Source organism: Haliaeetus leucocephalus, unplaced genomic scaffold, assembly GCF_000737465.1.
Source record: "Haliaeetus leucocephalus isolate CR32 unplaced genomic scaffold, Haliaeetus_leucocephalus-4.0 Scaffold373, whole genome shotgun sequence".
Taxonomy (NCBI): Eukaryota; Metazoa; Chordata; class Aves; order Accipitriformes; family Accipitridae; genus Haliaeetus; species Haliaeetus leucocephalus.
In genome coordinates this window covers 5203040-5224765 of record NW_010972809.1, presented here as the reverse complement: position 1 = coordinate 5224765, position 21726 = coordinate 5203040, and the positions used below count along the sequence as shown (strand labels likewise).

At 47.1% G+C, this 21726-nt stretch overlaps 1 protein-coding gene across 1 annotated transcript in view; it reads left to right on the top strand.

The window, feature by feature from the left end:
- Nucleotides 1-18391: 18391 nt before the first annotated feature.
- The window catches only part of GCNT2 (glucosaminyl (N-acetyl) transferase 2, I-branching enzyme (I blood group)), a 7335-nt gene continuing 4000 nt past the window's right edge, over nt 18392-21726 (top strand). Inside the window, exon 1 of the mRNA XM_010573311.1 lies at nt 18392-19313. Coding sequence (XP_010571613.1) covers nt 18392-19313 — 922 coding nt within the window. The remainder of the gene's footprint in view (nt 19314-21726) is intronic.

The window sequence follows — 21726 nt, the reverse complement described above, 5'->3', positions numbered from 1 at the left end:
TGGAGGGGAAGCAAATTTTTTCCAAGGAGCCCTCTAATATTTATTTGCTAAACTAACTACACTAAAGCAACTGAACAAGCAAAACTGGGAAGTAATTGAGAGTTAACACTGAGCGCATACTGCGGCACCAATGCAATCCAGCTACTGAGGACTAGTGGTGTTTGCATGAGCAACCACATGATACAAATTCCCATGCCGTAGACATCCTAGGAAAATGTAACAGGTACATTCTGCTTCACCAGATACCTCTTTCTCAGCCTAGGCCCTTTAGGGCTGGGTACTGTCATTGCTGCCTCCAGAAAACGAGCTCCTAAAAAGATCATCCCTATGAATAAAAGCATCGGTGGGGTAAAACTGCGTTTCAGCTTTTTCGGATTACTCAGGGAGCAGTTGTATGGTCTCAAATACAAATGTTTGTCAGGAATTTCTCTTTTTTGTAAGGCACAGTAAATCCATGCTAAAGCCACCAAGCGCTTTTGTCTTTTTCTTAAGAAATCTGTCCACTACAAGCATGTCAAGATCTGATTGTTTACTCCAAGTTTTTCTGTTGTACATTTCATTCCCTAAACAGAAAAAACCCACCCAGTTTTAAGAAAATAGTTGCATTTGCAGCTGGGACATAAAATTGGAGTATTTTCTGGGCAATTCTGACTGCTCACATGTCCTCCAAAAAAGCTTTTGCATTTGAAACACAGGCAACTATTTTGCCAACAATCTCGTAGCTGCAGTAGACTGCAGTTTTACTGACCATGCCACCCCAAAATAGTTACAAATAAGTTTTATTTGACATTTATTTTTCATTTTTCATCAATAAAATTGTCAGATGAAATCCAGAAAACAGTGTGCTGCCTAAGGTCCTTCAACATGACCTGCCTGATCAAAGCGTTATTGCTAATACAAATGTTCTAGGAAGGGCTGCTTTTCTTTACGCGAAGCTTCACTGCCTTCACTCCCCCCAACTGCCCTAAAATCCACTGATGCAACTGCACATATCCACCCAACTGCACATATCCTGAGTATGAAACACAAAGTTACGCTCTAGCGTTAAGTCTCTACACAGGGAGTTTTGCTTGGATTAAGATTTCGAAACTGAGCCCATAATAAGATATGCCATAAAACCTCAAACAACCCTCCTCCCCCAGGGTTATTTATCTTACACATTTAATTGCCCAGTAAAATAAATTCTGTATGCGTACACTTATATGGGAAGGATTTTGATCTGGTAATTTCGGTGTATCTTCTGATCTGTAGCAGCTTAGAATGAGTCTGTACTAACATCCTTAGAAACTGTGGAGAAGCAGAAACTGTGCCCTGCTAAATAACACCTATTCAGCTGCTAAATATTTACACATAGGCAGGAATGAGCTTTCCTTGTAATGCTATCTCTTAACTATATATTAGCATTCAAGAAGAAAAACAAATGAAAGTCATTTAAGCATAGGCCAAATCCCTGCTTCTGCTAAAGCAAATAACTGACTTGCATGGAGCAGAATGGGGCTCCTTCATGTTACCTTCATGTCATATTAATATGCCGTTTTTATAATGACTTCCCTCTCAAAGCACTCACTACTGTATAATAAGCTTCGACAAACCCTCGAGAGGTGCAGTGTTATTAGTTTATCTGCTTTACAGATAAGTAAACTGATGTAAGGGGAAGATAAGGAATTTCCCCAAGGTCTCGCAGCTGGTTTGCTGGAGATCAAGGGAAGGAAAGGAAAGGAAAGGAAACCAAGAATTGGGACTGAACTAACCACCAGACCAGTATCTACTCTTCCTACTGCTGGCAACAACATGTCCCATAGCCGGGAAAGCAATATTAAGAGGAGCAGCAGGTGATCAGGATCTCTATAAACCAGGTCATTTCCAGTCAGGTGCCTAGTTGTGCTCTTTGATAGCTAAACTTGGGCACCCATGTTTGAGACTCTCAGCTTCTCTAATGTTACTTTGCTGTTGCGTCCATCCTTGCATATTATGATACACTGGAAGTGGAATTTAATTCTTTAGTGCATTGAATAAAACACCCTAATAATTCCAAGGCATGTTTTAAAAAAACAAAGCCTGGTATTACCCACAGCAGAGTTTAAATAAAATCTACTTTGATATGTCTATGCTAACATTAGAACTGCTGTCTGCAAGGCATATATTTTAAAGTGTTGAATAATTACAAAAAGCCATATTACTGGAAAATGACTGTTGGAGGCTCTGATGTCCAAAACAATATTAATCTGCACAAAAAACCTCTTAGTGATTTTTTTTAACAAGAAACTTCCAAAGCTGTAGTCTTTAATCTAGCCCAGCTTGCAGGCAGCTGCAATACATTTAGCCTTTAACATTAGCTCTAGCCATTGTCCTAGCACATGCCTACACCCCACGACACTTTATGGTATTAAAAGCAATGCTCTATGGCTAGAGCAACTTGTCACTAAGATATATCACTCGGTGGAGAGCAAAGCAAAACAAAACAGTGAACAGCATGGCTTTTTTTCCATGGCAGCCTATACTATGGGTCTAGTTTGCTTGGCTCAGTTGTGTTTATGTGGTGTTTTATACCAACATCTCCTGCCTGCCTCCCGGACAACTATGGAGTAAAACCTCTGGAAGTGAGTGAAAGAGCAGGCCATGCACTAGATAATCTGGTATAAGCGTTCCATATAGCCATTGAAGGAATACCAACCCGCTATATGTATCGCCTAATGGCAGTCAAGAGCTGATGTAATCGCTTTTACGCTAGTCTCCTCCCTATGTCAAAGGGAAACGAGGGTGCGGTTGGAGGATGGAGGTTACGGCTGACGTGCACCCACATTACAGCCATCCTGGGGATTTTAACCTTGGCGTCCATTACAGCAGCTGCAGACACCACCACTCCAGATTCACCTCATGAGGACAAACCGACCAGACAGAGATTCAGACCGTCATCCTCACACCCAAGAAACCAAACAGTTACTCGGACACTGGCCAGCAAACTTTTTACTTTCCCAAGGGTGGTGCTACCATGCTGATACAATGGAGCTTTTCCAGATTTAGCAGGGAAATTTGTTCAGAGCAAGTTTGGGACCGTGCTTGCGAGTCTGTGCAAGAAGGGCAAAGCGGTGCCTCGGCCTCCCACGGGAGTCAGGCCCCCCACACCGGAGCTCGCCCCATCCCTCCTTCCGCGGCAGCTCCTTAGGTCTCCCCTTGGGAGAGGCGCAGGGTTGTTAGCAGCCAGCAGCCACCTAGCCTGTTTTCACCTGGCAAGTTTAAGCGATTGCGAAGCCCCAGCGCGTTTCCAAATGAAATCAGGCCTGGGCTGATAAGCTGCTCCCTTAACACCACCCGCTCCGGAGCAGAGCCCTCTCATTTCCCGGGGTGGGTGAGGAGCTTGCCCAGAAAGGAGCTATGCAGGAAAAGGCTCAGGCTCAGGCTTCTTTTCCTAAGTCTTTGGCGCCCCTGTGTGTCTTCTTTTTGGGAAATTCCGTGGCAGAACAACCCCAGACTTTTCTTCCTCTAACCTAGCACCAGAAACGCCGGGCTCACACCTGGGAGAGCTCTGCAAGGGCAGCCTGGACAACGCTACCCAACAGCCTGACCCTAATTTGAGCTGTGCAATTTCCCCTCCTTCCCTGTCCTCCTCTAGGTGCCGGAATTGCCCTCTTTGGTAACTTTATCCAAAGTGACTAATGTTTTTAAAGCGCCACTTCCTGGAGTCATGACATTTATCATCACCATTTCTACATCCCTCTATCTCCCAGCACACATGAGGTGCAGACTGGAAAGAGCCTTAAAGACAACCAGTAAAAATAAAGCATTTGAAGTATCTTAGGCTCTCAAGGGGTCAGATTTACAAATTGGACAGGCAATACGGTACTTGTGGGGAATACATGTCTGCATCAGGATTGCAATATAAGCCCCTGCATCCTTCAAAGGTGAAGGCAGCAGCAGAGGAAATTCAGCATAAAAACTTAGGAAAATCCTAAGAGGAACTGTAAATATTTTTCTGTGAGGTAGGTGGCATTATTTATCCCATATCTTCAAGATAACTGGGACACAAAGGAACGAAGTGAGTTGCCTAAGGGTACAGGGATGTAGTGAGACAGCTGGACAAAGAGGAAGGAATCTCAGCCAGCCTGAGTTCTGGCAAGATTTACTCTGTTGGATGTCCTGGAATAAATGAGAACTGCAGAAGCAGTTCTCCTAAGTCTCTTTGCCCACTTTCCTGTCTCCCAGCTGTCAGTACTTATTTCAAAACATGTAAGAGATGTGCACGTCTAAGGGGTGCAGTGTTTATTTGGGGCTATTCCGAAAACACACACATGCTCTGCAGAGTGTCACTGGAAAAATATGGCATGCAAATGCAGACAGGCTACCACTTGCCCCAGAGTCAGCATCACCTGCTTTACACTTAACCTCACTAACCTGGAACAAGCCCTCACCTCCTGACACCCTTCCCTGCCTTTAGACAGATGGCCCCAGCTGTAGGCAATGTAGTTGTAGGCCTGTCCTGCCTATATTTATGGGTGGGTGGTTGCCCTACCTTTGTTTTCCACCTGGAGTGCTTACTATTCCTTTCACCAGCTATTCTGTGACAGCCTCCCTTGTTGCAGGTAAATCTGGCCCCTAAGGCCACAGCTCCCCACACCAGGGGAAGCTGTACCAAAATGCATCTCTCACCTCTCTGCCTCTCATTTCTTGTTCTGTTTCCATCCTTCCACTTTCCTCACTCAGTCTCAGGTTGCCCCACCAAAGCTCTTGGGGCAGCTTGGATGCTGCTGAAGTCAGGCAGCCGGCTTAAAAATAACCCTAGAGAAAAAAGGAAGGGGGTGCTTAAATCAGGGGACTTGTCTTGAGTCCTTACACAGGACATCTGCTTGTTGCCTGCTTCCCTGCTGGATATGGGCATGTCTTAACCCCTGCCTGGTCTTGCATGCTGTGGGGTGTGTTTCAAAACTTGAGAATAAGCTACTTGTTAATCTTCTTTTACACCCATTAAGGAACCTGAGCTTTGTTAATAGTCCAGTGCTCCTGTGGAGCCTCCCCAGGAGGAAAGCCTTTCCCTGTGTTCCTAGGAATCCTGCTCCTGGCAGCATAAATGGTGGGATGATGGTCTTCATCTCAATGGGGTGAAGTTCTTTTGCTTACCTCCATTTTGTGCTCTTCCTGCCCAGAGGGAAAGTGGTGCTTCTTCATTTTGGAAGGCCAGCATTGGTTGCAAAAGCTGGTGGCTAATTGAGTGGGTGAGTGTGGGGTCAAACTCAACCTTGTGATCGTATGAAATTGATTTACAGCACAGGAAAAGGGTTTCTATATTTTTCCCCTACAACAGGGCCCATTAGCTAAATAGGGGATATATCCTGCTTGTGAGGGAACGCAGCAAAAATACAGCTCCTAAGGGCTGTAAGCCCCAACTGCCTACACTAATGGGTCATGTGTTGGCTTGACCCGGTTTACAGGCTGTTGATTGAGCATAAGAATTTAGAGCAGGAACAAAAAATTGTCCCATAAATAGGCTGTCTGCATTTTAAACTAAATTAGCCCCACAGTGAATGGCCTCCTCTACTGAATTACAGCATGACTGAGCCTGCGTTGGGGATTGAAAGGGATTCATGTGGCTGGTTAAGAGCAGCATTATTAAGATTATTATTGGGGGCTGGATCAGGCCCAATATGAACGCAATTATTCAGGACCTTTGAGCTACAATTATGTGTGACAGAAGAAGCCTACGTAGCTGATGGCAGAGAGTATTTGGCCTTTACGGCCATGTAACTCATATACAAGCAGACAGGGCTTAGGGCACTGACAGACGGGTTGTGGTGAAGCTTGCTGTGCTGGTTGAAGATGTTTCCATCTCCAGCCGCTCACTCCAATAAAAGAGCTGGCAGAAGGGAATTGGTTCCTGAGCCTCAGTTGCTCTGGGGAGAAGCTCAGCACCTCAGGCTGTGGTTTCACACCACAGAGTTCAATGACAATAGCAGCCTTAAGGGATTCACACCCTCTTCCTCAGCCTCCTGTCAACTTTTTGCAGACCTGCTGGACTGATTCAGTTCATTAAAGACCATAAATAAAGGGGGAGTGGGGGGAATTATCCTCCCTTCCAAATGTAAGCAGATCAATTCCTGAATCTGAGTATAGTCTGGCCCAAGCTCTCCAGGCCATGGAGCTGAAGGTGTAGGATGGGGACAGCTACCAATTTGGAAACCAGGGCCTTACCTTAGACTGCTGCTGACTGTTTTTTTTTCCTGCCTCCCTTCCATTCCTGTGCCTGGAAGGCAGCTTGGCTCTTGCCGGAGAGGCTGCCTGCAGCCCTCCTTGGAGGATGGGAGCGCTCGCCCTTGCAGGCAATCTCTTCTGGCTGGACTGTGCCCTGCAAGCAAGGAGACAGAAAGCAGGTATGAAATCAGAGTGGAAGCAGCGTGGAAAAGAGTGTTTGGAACAGCAGGAAATTTCGCATGCGTTTTCATCTCCAAGTTTGTCCCAGCCGGTTTACACGCAGCAGAAAACACTACCTCTTTATAATGGGTGACTACCTACAATTTATTGGAACTGAGCTGTTGCTAAACACATGGAGTAGCGATGTATTAACACATTGTAAAAGGCTGTTTGATCACCATGGGATTCCAGATGAGCTAACAACAGAAAATAAGCCGTGATTCACAAATGACTCATTTCAGCATTTCTCTTTGATGCAGCAGTTCAAGCAAGCCCTGTCTATGCACATTCAAATGAGTTCACTGAATAGTCATTGAGCCCAGCAATGCCATGCTTACAAAGTCGTTTTTACGAAGTGTAAGTACAGTTTTTAAGTATAAAAATTGGGCAATTTCTAGCAAGCCGTGCCAATGCGTGACTCTTAGTCACTCCTGCAGGCAACCCCTTCCTACGCTTGAAAAACCTCGACACCAGATATTAGTTTTCCGTGATTCAAGTCCTCCAAAAGTGGGGGTCCTGAGAAATCATCCCCCCCGCGAGTGGTGCATCTCCTGTCAGCCTGGAATCAACAGCAAAGGGGGCGATGTCCCAGTGGGACGCGGTTTCCCACGGACCCTGCCTGTCTGCCGGCGCTGCGAACCTTCCTCCTCCTCCTCCTCCTCCTCCTCCCCCCCCAGTCTCTGCTACCGGCCGGGAAACCTCGGCGATGCTTTAGTCAGCATTGCCATCCAGTGGTGCAGGGGGCAAATGACAGCGGAGGGGCTTGCGGGTGGGGGGGGACACCTTCTTTGTTAGTTTAATCGCTATAACCGGTGATGATGTGGCTCGACAGGTTGGCCCAAACTTGGGCACCAACCTAATGGTTGGCTGTAATATATCATTTATTGATAGCTTGCAACGTCGCTGTTTAGTACCAGCTTCCAGCTTGCTGTTAACCGGGACGTTGCAGAGAAGGTGGTGAACATTTCACCGAACCAGGGGATGGTGTGCTAACTGAAGGGTACCTGGCCTGTTTCAGAGAATGACTCCCAGTGGATCCTAAATCCTGCCTGTATTTGGAGTTGTGGTTTGGTTTTTTCTTTTTTTTTTTTTTTCCTTTTTCCTGGTGTAAGTTCCCGGTGCTTTAGTAGGCAGAACTTCACTTTGCTATTGCTCTATATGGATTGCAGAGCTGAGTAAATTACAAACTGTCTCTCTAATGCACTCATCCGGCCATAGAATTTTTTTCTGAGATGCTGCTAGGCAGGATGCTCCCCAAAACTTCAAGCATTAAGTAACCAGTGTAGAACAATATTGGTAAAAATAATCTGCAAAAATATAGGGTCATTCTTTTCCCAAGAAAACTTGCAATATTTACATTGATCTGGTCTGGGCTTTGGAACATATCTATCACCCACCTGCTCTTCATGGCTTGGCCATGCTGTCATCTCTTGTTGCTCAGAGGGAAATCCTCTGAATCAGCTGGGTCACAAAAGACAAAGCTCAACCCAAAGAAGACAATGACGGTCATTTTCCACTACTAACTGGATAAAAATCCAACCAAACCCTACTGCTTGGGTTTAAGTGGTTGCATAAGAAGAGTCAAAAGGACTGTTTTCTTTTTGCAAAAGCCGGGTAGATGGGACAGCACAGAGGTTACTCTGCAAGTCCCAGTAGAGCTGCTGGCCCCATGTTGCGAAGCAGGTTCTGCTGCCACAGCGGAGATTGTCACCACAGGACAGAAGGTGCTGGCTGGTGAATGCCAAGGACAGACTGCTTGGGGACGCTGTGGTGGCCTGCAACAGTTTTGCCACAGAGAGCTGACACACAACCCCAGCATCCATGCAACTGAAACCAGGGTGGAATACGTGATACTTAAGACCAGGCAGCCATCAGGAAGAGGACCACCCTCCTGGTGGCCCCATGGAAGCAGTCAGGTCCCAGCAGAAGGTGAGAACCTGAAGAGGCGTCAGCTGTAGTTCCCCAACTGGCTATGCAGTTTTCCACATTGGTGTGGCAACAGCAGGACTGGCTGAAGGAAGAGAGAGCAAGAACCCACCTTTGCAAGAGAAAGGTAAAGCAGGGGGACATCGACAGACATGCTGTGCTTTTAGACCCCATCAAAGAGGATATAAGACACCGCAGATTTCATGCTGTACACACAGCGGCATCACTAGAGCTCAGTCCCCGAGCAGGCTGGATATTAAATTGATCAAACTGGTAATGAAAGTGGGAATTACTCCATCTCAGTCGACACAAGGCAGGTGACCTTATTAAAAAATATGCCAGTGTATTTAATGGGGTAGGGCAGTTTCTTGGGGAATTCATGATTAATGTGGCTATAACTCTGGAGATCCCACAGCTAATGCCCCTGGAAAAAGTCTTACTTCCACAATGAGATGGCCCGGCTGAAATGTTTGAGATAGGACTGTCTGCATACAGGTGCGTGAATTCAGCCACTATTTTCTGACAGAGAAGCCAAGTCACTCAAGAACTGCTGCATTGATTAGAGGACATGGTGGCCTCATGCTGGATGCAGCAAGCTGGGTGTGTAGGAAACCTCAGAGCCTGCTGAGGGATGCAATGTGCCTCTCTGTGGTCTGTTCGGGCTAACCACTAGGAGCAACTCCTGTACTGTTTAGTCATCACCGAAACAACAGAAGCCACTGTCTGAGACACTGACTGCATGTAATGCCCTGAGCAAGATCTGACTTGGAGAAACCTCGGTATCCACTGACAACCGACGGCTTGGAGCAGGGTAGCGTTTGCAGCTGTCTTGAGCTATATGCATGTATATGAAAAGGATCTGAGAGTAGATAAACAACTGTCTGTGCACCTCTGAGGGAGCAGGAACTTAGGAGGGTCATAACATCCCAGCCCAGTACTTTGGCCCCAGCAGGTGCTGAGGCCTATGGAAGAGCAAAAGAGCAGGGCAAGCAAATGTGGCATTTTTCCTGACACCCTTCCAGCTTCCAACTGTTTGCAGACCAGGGTCTTGTGAAATGCACATAGTTGCTGCGTATCCAAGAACGGTCCTCTCTCATGAACTTGCCCAGTCACTTGAACACAGCCCAGACAGGGATGGAGTAAGCAGAGGCTTAGGAGTAAAGCTGCCTGTTTTCTTCTGCTTGCTGTAGGTGCAGGGAAAAGAGGCCTTTGTGTATGTTCTGTGCAAATAAAAAGGAGTATAGCAAAAAACTAACTTAAATATAGGCTTGGGGTTCAGGCTAAGGAGTGTTATCAGTGTGAGGAACAGGCAAGAAGCTGTAAGTAGTTCCCAAGCAGAGAAATTGAGACAAACTGGAAGAAAAGAAACAGACGCTTGCAGAATTTTGAGACTGCAGAGTGGAATTGCAGTTCAAGGCAGGATCCAGGCACACTGCAAAAGGAAGGTCCCAGAAAGCACCGTGAAATAACCCGTCATGGGACAGAAAACCCATGCCAGGGTACCAGCTGCCAGGTATGTATGGTAACTGGGGAACCCAATAAGAAAACCCTGGCCTTGGAGAGGCAGTTCAGCAGGAAGAGACCAGACAAGACGAGGCTGGCTGCAGGAGCTGAGGAATGCGATGTTGTGCAAGGCAGGAGACTTCCAGTAGTTTTCTAGCCTCTTTACAATCTTCCAGTGACTCGATATGGGGAGACTAGATTGTCCCAGCTTTGGTAATGCCATCAGGGTCTGTCTTCGACCCCATGGTGACTGGTGATTGCAGCCACTGCCCTTCCTGTAAGAGAGCCATAAAAAGTTTTTGTGTAAGCAGTAGAACAAGGGACCAAAAGGTAAGCATGAGCCTCCGCCCAAAGCAAAAGCAAACAGGAAGGTGCTTGGCAATTTGAAACACCCGGGAGTGGAGTTTGAGGCTTTTGCTGAGCACTGTTTTAGGTGTGCATACATCAGGAGCTCTAGAAGATAATCAGGAAAAAGACGTGGAGATGGATATGAAAACTTGATAGAGCCTGAAGTAGGGCTCCCTCTGAAAAGGGTGATACTGGTTATTTGGTGTGGATGGCAAGAACAGGGGCAAAAAAAAAAAAAAAAAAAAGACTGTCTTCACAGTAGGGCAGTGGCAATTTTAAGCACAAATTTGGGGCTTATGTGATGTGAGGCAGGTGTCTCCCCAACACAGATTGCTTTGCCCAGGTTGTTGGTTACACAAAGAGGAGACCTTGGCATACAGTAAAGCCTCCAAAGGGAAAACGAAGCAACAGAAGTTGAAAATCTTAGGCCAAACCTTAAGAAAAACATGGTACTTTGGGCTACAAAAGGCAGCATTTCTGCTGGTGGGAAGAAAACTGCAACTGTGCAGCACTGGCCAACTTCTTCCCTAGTCCGGCAGCCAGCATTTGTCACTCGTCACAAGTTACTTCTGCCAGTGGCTTGTTGTTACTCACAGAGAAGGTGGAAGGCTCTAATGGTCATGGATGTCTAACCTTATCTCCTGAGCAGGCAGGGAGTGCAGCATGATGGGGACACTTTTGATCCTAAAGTCCTTTGGGAGACTCTGGAGCCCTACAAACCAGGTGGCACCTCACTGCTGCTCACAGCCTGGGGGGGGGTGGGAAAGGGACTTTTTCAAGGCAAGTCCTGGCTTGGTTCTGCCTAAATCCAATAAAAATCTGTCCCAGCTAGGAAGACTTTAAGAACAACAGATACCTTCCACAGCCCTCTGAAAGAGGATCCTGATAATTCACTGAAAGAAAACTAATTTGTGTTCTGATGAGAAAAGATGTGAGAGGTGAAATACCTGTCAATAGGTAACCAGTTACAGATTTATCATTTATTAAATGATTTTCCTTTATGCTTAGGATGAATCACAAAAGTATCATACAAATGCTTTTCCTTCTAGAGTGGTCCCGGACTATCCCGAGCTTACCAAAATTGCAACGCTAATGGTAACTGACAGAGATGACAAGCATCTTTCTAAGTGATAACAAAATCCTTTTCTTAACAGTTCCTAGATGTAACAGGATCCCCAGCCCAGCCACAGCCAAACTAAGAGATACTGTAATACAGACAATCATAGGCAAGTGAGCTGGAAAAGACCTAGAAAATTACCAGGTCTGGACCAGTATGACCTGCAAAACTGCTCAAAAAGCTATGCTTAACCTGCTCCTGAAAACCATCAGTGGGGAAAATTCCAGCCTCTCCAGACAATCTAATCCACATTTAACTGTTTATCACTACAAAGCTTCCCTAACGTCTGATCTTCACCTCTCCTGATGCTATCTAAGATGATTAGTTCTTGTCCTATGCACAGAGAAAGTGGAGAATCAGCTACTCCCTTTCTATTTGCATCAGGATTTGCTTCTGGTTTTGCCTTTTTACATATTTGAAAACCTTCTGCCTATTCCTTTATTTTAAATGGCAAAATAACCATATATTTTTGTCATTCCTGACAGGTGATGTTTTCTAGATCCCTATGGACTCTCTGCTCATTTCATACCTGGCAACAAATTATATTGCCAGAATAAAGAGCACAGTAATGCTAAACGTTTAGTGGAGCCATCACAAGTAAAAGGAGCGATCCGTGTAGCTGCTCTCTCTCTGGCATAGCCAGACACCCAGTAGCAGCAGGCAAGGCTGTGGTCAGCCTCGCTTGGCAGAGCAGGTCACTCCCAACCTGCAGATGGAGTTGCTTTACTCCTCTGGCTGCTAAGGCACCTGCGGCTGGGAACGGACCCTTGGCCCCGCAGGGACCAGGCTGCAGGCACCCTGCCTTGACCTGGCACCTCCCGAAGGGTCTGACACCAGCTGCAGCGCTTCTGGGGAACACCTTGGGTTCATGTTCATACAGTTAGCAAGTGCCCCCATGTTTGCAGAATCCAGTGTAAGCTACCTTTGGACCCTCCTCCAGTGCAAATAATAGCTGCATGTGTACATTTGTACTTTACTGTACACTAATGCATACATTAATCTGCAGTAAGAAAACAGGTCTCTCTCCATGCCTTGACTACACCAGTGTCACCTATAAAATCCAGTCATATTTAACAGAAGAAAAACAGCTTCACCACCACAGCCTGCCTGTCCCCTATTAGGACATGTTTAATTACGTCTTGCTTTCTCTGTGCAGGAGGATAAAGGAGCAGGGAAGAGAATGCCATGCTGTTGCTCCTGAGCAGCTGATGAGAAGTAGTTTGCACAGAGGTGGGTATGTGTCCCTGTTGGAAATTAATTGGAGAAGGGAGCAGTAGAGTGCTCTGCTTTGGCCCAGCAGCAAGTCTGACTTGCAAAATATGCTCTGCTAGAGACTAGGCAGCTTACCCGTTCCTGAATCTTTTCTATCTAAAAGTTTACTGCAAATTCAGACAAGCAGTGAAGTTCCTGCAGGGCAAGAGGCTCTGCATCTGGAGCTTGAGAGCACCACAACACAAAAGTGGATGCGATGGTATATTGTCTGGCCCCTGCTGTTTGTACAGACAGATGTGCTCACTGACTGCGTACGATTAGATTACTCAATGATTTTACTGGACCATGTGAGCTGAGCTAGCGTTTGCCTTGATGTGTCATTTCATCTCTCCTCCCATTTGCTGCCAGTGCTGCTGCATTGTGACTGTCCGGTGTCAGTGTGTCTGCCTGGGAGCTCCCGTTTCAGGTAGGTTTGTATTTTCTTCTCTTTTCTCAGATTATGCCTGGCTGGGAAGTGCAGGAATGCCAGTGACTGCTCTGAGCAGGAAAAAAGGGAAGGCAGAGCTGAAGAGATAGGAATAATCTTTAACTGCTCCTGCGCTTAGACTCTGCTTTCTCCTTCCCTGTGTTACACAGTGCATGTATACCTCTTTCACGACCCGACCAGCATGCTACCCTGGGTAGTATGGGAGGTCGTGGAAAGCTCGAAATCCCTTCAGAGTAGATTAAGGTGAAACGACGCTAAACGACCAATCAAATTGTTTATTGAGCACAAACATAAATAAAACTGAAACAATCGTGCGATAACTCACGAAATTGCTGTCTGCCAAGCGAGTCACAAAATCAAAGGGAAAGGGGAGGGGAGAAGTTTACCTGATTTTACCAAAATGATTCAACATGAAACTTTTGTGTGTGAGAGAGAGAGAAAAGGTATCACCACCCTAGGATCCAGTGACATTCCTGTTGATTGCCAGAGTCCTGGTCGTCTTGGCTGGGTGGTGGTGGTGTCTCCCTGCGCGTTGACCTGGTGACGGAGGTCTCCCCACTTCTGTTCTCGATGATGGTGTCCTTTTAAGCAGTCCAAGTCCCCAAAATCTCCACCCAGTTCTAACTTGAGTACTCAAGGTAACAGACCCACACGACGATCGTGTGGTGTCTCTAGTCCAACGCGCGTGTCCCCGCAACTACCCGCCGAACCTTTGTTGTGCTTGTGCCATCGAGATTGTGACGGATTGTGCCAGGCTCTGGGTATCGTTGTTGGAGTACAGGTAGACTGCAGGGCTCTGCTCTGCCCTTGTGGTTTCCTTCATGCCAGGAAATGTTTATACAGTCTTGTGGTTTCCTCAGTACTAAGAAATGTTTAAGACAAATGTTTGACACCTGTCCCTTACAACCTTCCAGCTCAGGCGGGGCACGTAAGGCATGTGTTAGAGAAGATTGCTGCCAGGCAGGGTTGTTCCAAGAGGAGAGTTTTGGGGAGACTGTGCACATTGCGCAACATCCCAGAGCAGTGCAAGACCAAAGAAGTTTCACCTTGGCGTGAGAAGGTGTGGGGGATGAGGACATCCTTTATTTGGGCACAAAACAGTGGACTGTTGCTACCTGTGCTTCCTAACCAGAAGAACCACACTTAGGAGAAATTGTTTGCTTGCAACAGCCTCGCTGTGATTTTAATGACAGTGCCAATTCAAACCAACAGCTTTGCATGCGAAGGTCACGAAAAAGAATGTCATGATACAGATGGTTTTGTCCTAACAACAGAAATGCCAAGTGACTCCAAATGGACATGAAATGCATAACATTTGTCACTACTGAGCGAGGCCAAAAAGGAACTCAAAACTGATGTGCATCTTGCTTTTTAATTAGCTAACAAATTAGCTGAAATCAATTACCTATATTTATTAAGGCCAGGAGCAGTTTTCTGAGTACTAACTACATTCCTAAGATAATATTCTTGTTGACTGGAAAGACCTGTTCCCATTCATCAATAGGGAAGACATTTCAATCACTAATCCTACTGGGGAGTGTGTTTCCACTACAGGAGCCACACCAAAAGCTCCTTTTATGCTAAAATGAGAATTGCTACAATGCAGGTCCAGGGAACAATAGCAAGGAGTGGCACTGCAAGTATCAGTCAGCAAGTTTTAATTCTACCAGCACAGACCGCTTTTACACAGGCTCTGCCGAACAGCATTGTAAATTTGGTCTTCTGTTATCTTTTTGTCCAGTAACTCCGTTTTTGCACCCAAAATATGCTGAGGTCCAATACGATCCACAACAGGAGAAGCCAAGGGCATCATGAGGTCTCCTGCCACTTTGCTGCTTTTTCACTGACATTTGCCATAATATAGTTCAGATTTATATCTAAATTTGGCTGCTCCTTGCATCTGAACTTCACATGAGTCTGTAAAATTGACAACTCACCAATACCTGAGAAAAAGTTTTTCCGTTGAGGTGGCTCATGTGACTTGTACACTCTATTTCTTTGTTTCACTGCTCTATTTTTTTTTTTTTTTTTTTTTTTTTTTTTTTTGAGATTCCTGCCTTTAATCCAGGGCATGGATTTTATTTCACAAAGATCAGCACAAGGTAGAACTAGTAAAAAAACCCCAAACACAAAACCCCAAAGGTTTTGAGAGCTTGCAGTCCTTTGCATGTATGTTCTCAGGTTTTTAAATACTAACTGTGCCAGAGAATTGAGGCACCAGGATTAAGAAGTAGCACCAGGCATGCAAACCTTCTTTCCCTGAAGGCTAGTAGGAACAAATGATTATGGTTAGTCTGGATTGCTGCAAGAACATTACAGCAATGTCTGTGCAAGAAAGAAAAAGCAATGAAACACACTGAGGAAAAGTTAAATTTTGCATTTCACTCCTATGATGAGCAGGCCTATCTCTTGTTTTCTGCATATAGCTTACTTGTCTGCTACAGACCGTGCTAGTAATGCAAACTTCAATACATAAGAGAAAAGTCTCCTTAGAGATAGATGTATCTTTTAAGAACTCTCTCTCTCTCTCTCTAAGTTTTCTTAGCTGTGTAGCAGGTTACACAGTGCCTAAAACAGTTTCAAAAGCATCTTAGCAGTTTCAAAGGCATCTAAATGCCTTGGGGGATCTCAGTCTTTGGTACTTCAGAAAAGCTACCTGTGCTCTCTGCCCCCAGCTGAGACTCCCCCAAGGAAATCCTGGCTCCTGCAGGAATGCTGGCACCTACCCCCGGTTTTCCTCCTTCCACGTTTTCCTAACTCTAGCCGGATGGAGGTCTCATGTTAAGACCATGGCACAGGGGAAGGAAATGGTCTTGCAGCCAGCTGGCCCAGTGCGCAGGTGGGAAGATGCTGAGCTCAATGGTCTATGGAGCACGCAGAGGAGAGCAAGAGGCTGCTGGCCTTATAGTCACCTCTGGTCACAGCAGTTTGCGTTACTGAGGTGTCAGGTGGGTGAGTGTTGTTCGCTCCTGGATATAATTCACTGTAACAATCAAATTAGGAAGGAGCAGTGGTTTGAAGCACTCCGGGCAGGTCTGTGCTCCCTAGGACAGGATTCACCGCTAACCGAGCTGGGACATGTTTTCTCCTCATGGCAGTGTTTGCTGTGCGTTTCCTTGCTAGACTCGGGTAGTGGTCTCAGCTCATCTCTCTGAATCCTCTTTTAACAAGCTGTACTGTTAGGCTGTGGCAGCGTTTTCCAGATGACTTCTCAGCAGTGTCAGGTGAGTCTCTGTTACTCCCTGGGACTTTGCACACCTCCTTTCCAGCCCCTCAGCTCCATTGGAGCCATCCTCCTTCTGAAGGCGCTGGTGTCCGTGAAGAAGGCTGCACTGGATCTCCAGCATGACCACAGCTATCCCTACCTGTCCCTGCTGACTCCCTAGGGAGGAGAGCTCTGCTGCTTGCCATCACTGGGCAAGCTTGACTGCCAGCTCTGTCCTGCACCGGTGCCCCTCTTGGGGGACATTCTGGCCACAAGTCCTTACAAAGCTTCTCCAGTGCTCCTCTCCTTATTACAGCTTGTGACTGTACCTGAGCCGGCAGTGTGCCCAGGTGGCCAAGAAGGCCAACGGCATCCTGGCCTGTATCAGAGATAGTGTGGCCAGCAGGAGCAGGGAGGTGATCGTCCTCCTGTACTCGGCACTGGTGAGGCCGCACCTCGAGTCCTGTGTTCAGTTTTGGGCCCCTCACTACAGGAAAGACATGGAGGTGCTGGAGCGTGTCCAGAGAAGGGCAATGAAGGTGGTGAGGGGTCTGGAGCACAAGTCTTGTGAGGAGCGGCTGAGGGAGCTGGGGTTGTTTAGTCTGGAGAAGAAGAGGCTGAGGGGAGACCTGATCGCTCCCTACAATTACCTGAAAGGAGGTTGTAGTGAGGTGGGTGCTGGTCTCTTCTGTCAGGTGGCTGGAGAGAGGAGGAGAGGAAATGGCCTCAAGTTGCAGCAGGGGAGGTTTAGGTTGGATATTAGAAAAATTTCTTTACTGAGAGGGTTGTCAGGTATTGGAACAGGCTGCCCAGGGAAGTAGTTGAGTCACCATCCCTGGAGGTATTAAAAAAGCACATAGATGGGGTACTTCATAACATGGTTTAGTGGGCATGGTTGATGGTTGGACTCGATGATCTTAAAGGTCTTTTCCAACCTAAATGATTCTATGATGGGCTGAAGCCACTGCCTGCAGCCTTCAATCTGTTTGAACAGAGAATCCCGGAGACTATTTGGGGCCAGGACGGGAGGAAAGCGCAGCTTCTGGGAGGGACCTGCCAGCGCCTGAGGTGACTTGTCTGCATGAGTTGGAAGGTAGGTGATGGTATTTCTGCCTCTGTAGCATGCTGGACTGCCCAGTCAAAACATTTATTGGCACAATCTCAGATCATCTGATATTGCCTCAGCATTAATTTGCATTGGAGCAAAAGGACATGATGTTGGAAAAAGTTTGTATGCCCCAAATGTGCTGTCTCATGGCAGGAGATCCACATGAACAGACTCCCAGTTGAAAGAGAGAGAGTTACCAAGTATTTCACTTTAGTCAGAGCCATGCCACAAGCTCTCATTGCATAAGCATGTTGTTACACCAAATGCATGCATGGCTCTTAGAAACGAGAATGTCTCATCAGAAAGCCTAAGGTTAGCTTAAGTAGTTTAAATAGCAGGTTTCACTAACCCAGTTCCTTGTGATGGATGTAAGCCTGGAGCTCATCACAACTCATTCATGGCACTTAGCAGAAACTATTTGGCAGATTTCAAATTTAGAAATGAAGAAAACATTGCTGCAAAACCCTGATGGCTGTGATATAACTCTACACAGAGGCAAAAAAGATTCTCCTGCTTCTTATACGTGAGTGTTGGTGGCCTTACATGGTAGCACGGTGTGCTGAACAAGCCTTTCATAATTCTGAAGCAGTGATGAATGATACACTTGGGTGGTTCAAAAAAAAGTTCCTGTAAGTCAAAAAATAGAATAATACAAGAGGTAAATATGAGATTTTTCTGTCACAGAGTGTATACACAGGAACTTTTACAGCTATATGATACATGCAGGGTGAGGGGGGAGGGAGCAGTTAACACACCCATAAATTGAATTCAGGGATGTTGTGAAATATGTAGTGCCGGCTGTTCATTGCCAAGCCAGTAATTTTGCAATACATCTGTTTAATCTTCAGGGTGCTGTGCAGCGGCTTCCACCTACAAGTTGTTCGTTACTTACGCTTCTTCCGCATCAATAATGACTATGAAAATATTAATACTGAAAGTAAGGACTGCAGCTGCGTACTATGCATCAGACGGACGTGTGTGTTCCCCAGCAGGAAGCAAGTGCAGCCAGCAAAACAAGCCGTTTGTGGTGTCTGATCTGACTTCTTTGCAATATTTCAAGTGAGACTCTTCCTCTGAGCAGCAATGAATACGCTCAGATATTGCTTCTTTGCTGTCCTGATTCTCAGTGTTTCGCTTCCGTTTGTTTTCTATGCTGTCAAGTTGCGTGCACAAATACCTCTTAGGAGGCTGAACTTCTCGGTGAGCTCAACGTTAGCAGAAGCCTGTAAAGCACTAGTTGAAGATAAGGCGCCCTTCCTGAAGGAAAACGCTTTAAAAACATCATTCAGAGAATCCAGCTGCACGGAGTACATCACACAGAACCGCTACATCACCCGTGCACTCTCAGCCGAGGAGGCAGCCTTCCCCATCGCCTATGTCATGACCCTGCACAAGGAGTTCGAGACCTTCGAGCGGCTCTTCCGCGCGGTCTACATGCCCCAAAACGTCTACTGCGTCCACGTGGACGCCAAGGCGCCGGCCCCCTTCCAGCAGGCGGTCCGGCGCCTGGTGGGCTGCTTCCCCAACGCCTTCCTCGCCTCCCGGGTGGAGCGGGTGGTCTACGGCGGCGTGTCCCGCCTGCGGGCCGACCTCCATTGCATGGCAGACCTGCTGGCCTCGGCTGTGCCCTGGCGCTACCTGCTCAACACCTGTGGCCAGGACTTCCCCTTGAAGACCAACCGGGAGATCGTCCGGCTGCTGAAGGGCCTCGGGGGGAAGAACGTCACCCCCGGGGTGTTGCCGCCCCCCCACGTCGTCGCCCGCACCAAATACGTGCACAGGGAGCAATCGTACTCTTTCTTTTCTTTCATGCTCTGGACGTTCGTGCGCAAGCCGCCCCCGCCACACAACATCACCCTCTACTTCGGCTCCGCGTACGTGGCCATCACCCGGCCCTTCGTGGAGTTCGTGCTGCGGGACCGGCGCGCCGTCGACCTGCTGGCCTGGTCCGAGGACACCTACAGCCCCGACGAGCACTTCTGGGTGACGCTCAACAGGATCCCGGGTAGGACATCAGGTCCGGGGAGGGCACGGGGGTCCCCACCCCGGCACCTGCCACCACTTGGCTGTCGCGTGGTGCCAGCTCTTTGTGGTGGCCGCCACGGCTCGCCTGTCCACAGAGGTGTTTCCAGCTGTGGGTCTTGGTGGTGCTCACCAGTGGGTTGTCGCTGCTCCCATTGTTTCACGTGGAGAAATATCCAGGCAGGTGACAGCCCATGTTGATGGCACTAGCGGCAAGCGACGAAGGTGTACTGAGCCTCCTTGAGTTTGATGTCCTGGAGATTTATCCACTTGGCTGAGTTGTCTTCTGGTAGGAACAGCACCCATGACTGGGTAAGGGAGGTCCCCAGGGGCAGTGGGCTTCGCAGTGTGATGGGTTCAGGGACGCCACATGCCTTCCTGCTTAGCAGCAGCTGCCCTGCCCCCTGAAGACCCAGGGACGCAGCTTGGCATCCACTTGGCTTCCACCCTTTTTGGCCATACTGTCTCACTACTCCCAATCTTGTACAATCTTGCTTCTCCAAAAGCCACCAAAGGGGTTTGTGAATTTCCAGGTCTCTCTCACACACTTGTGGGCTGCGCACCTTCACTTGTAGGGGAGAGGCTATGTATTTGCCCGCCTATACGTGGCCCTCCCCAAGCCCTGCGTGTTTCCCAAACGTAAGTACATGGCCCCAAAATCCAGCAAAAGTTATTGTTGATTTCAACCAGGTCTTGCAGAATAGTATGTCCAAGGGTGATATATACACCATTTCAGGGAGATTTCTGAAGTACAGACTCCTGGGCACCAGCTTATAAAGTGCAGGAGAAAAGCTCAGATCAGTTGGTGGCATGGAAGTGTAAAGAAGTTGTCCCCTTCCCTAGCGAGAGATGCCGACGAGGAAGCACGGGCTGCTTCAGGGCACTGGTGAAGACTAGCCTGTTGGCAGCTAGGTTTTAACCAATGCGTTGGTTTGATCCTGGAATCACAGGTATGGGACTTGGAAGGTCGAGGCAAATCAGGCAGCCTTCTGTGCTGCGAGATTTCCAGCCCAGTGTTGGTTTATGTGCACATGACAGAAATGCCAACGCAGTGGCTCATTTTGTGTAAGCTTGTCTTCATAATATATGGTAGTGATACAAGAAGGAAAGGGAGTGGGCTGCCTCTAGGAGCCAATGCATGCAGATCAACGCTCACTGGAATAACAAAGGCAAGAAAACAGGGAGGGCTGAGCAGAGGAGGAGGTTGTGTTGCCTTTATCCAGTGGATGAGGTCCAGGCTCTGAAGCAGTGTTTTTCCTGCCTCCAAACCTCTGCCACCAAGGGAAGACGTGAAATTAAAGGCATCGGAAGGGCTGGCCTGTCTTTCCAGTCACTTATGACTGTCTTCACACCCGAGCGGTGCAGTTCTGGTGGCGGGAAATTCATTTCCAGAGCAGTGCTCAGTACTGCTGCCCACGAGGTGGCTCTTCCCCCCTCCTTGTTTTCCAGGACAAAACTCTGCTAACCTCCATGGCATGGGAGACAAGAGCTGGACAAAAGTAGAGTGAGCAACTCGTGCTGAAGTTTATATTAACTTTCTCCATCAGCACCACTTTTCAGACAAACTGCTTTTATAAGAACAGGACCCCAGAACAACTTCTGAATCTGAAATCAGTTGTGCAAACAAATATTTAAAGGAAAATGTGGTAAATTCATTTTTTTTTCCCCAGCGCTGAGCTACACTTTACCCACTCTTTAATTAACTTACAAAAATGCCTAATTTACTCAATTTGGGAGATGGCGAATAATGTGAAGTCAGTAGCTTTGTATTCCTTGAAGGCAGTGCCTTCCAGTGTTTTTGTGGATGTCCTGGGGTCATTCCTGTTTTGTCAGTCATCTTTCTGCTTTCCCACTGTGTCAGCACTTTCCAAGTCTTTCTGCACACCACATTTACTGCCATCTGTTATGAACAGGTTTTTAATTTGGGATGGTAATGCATGTCCCAGGCCATTTACAGTGTTTATCCCCTGCCATCACTGCCTCTTTTTGTCTTTTATAAAGTGTTATCTTCAGCTTAATGCTTTCTGCAGAAAAGTAACATTTTCTGAATTTTCCCCAGGACAAAACCACACTTTTTGGCACATTATTTTATTTGATAACAGCCTAATATACAGAGGGGGAGAAATAAAGTCATGAAGTTCTGGTTATAGCTGCCACATATCTCTGTTTATGGGAAAGTGCTATGGTGGTTCTGCTGTTGGATCATATGGTCTTTTTGCATCTGATATAGAAGTCATGAGTTGGTATTTGCAAACAAACATCCTTACTTATCAGGAGCAAGCTATCCTTAAAAACACAGAGCAAAGCAAGCAAACAGAAAAAAATCCTGATGTTTAACTTTTCTGCCATCCAATTTCTCCCCCCCCCCCCCCTACCCCCCCACACTGATGATTGCC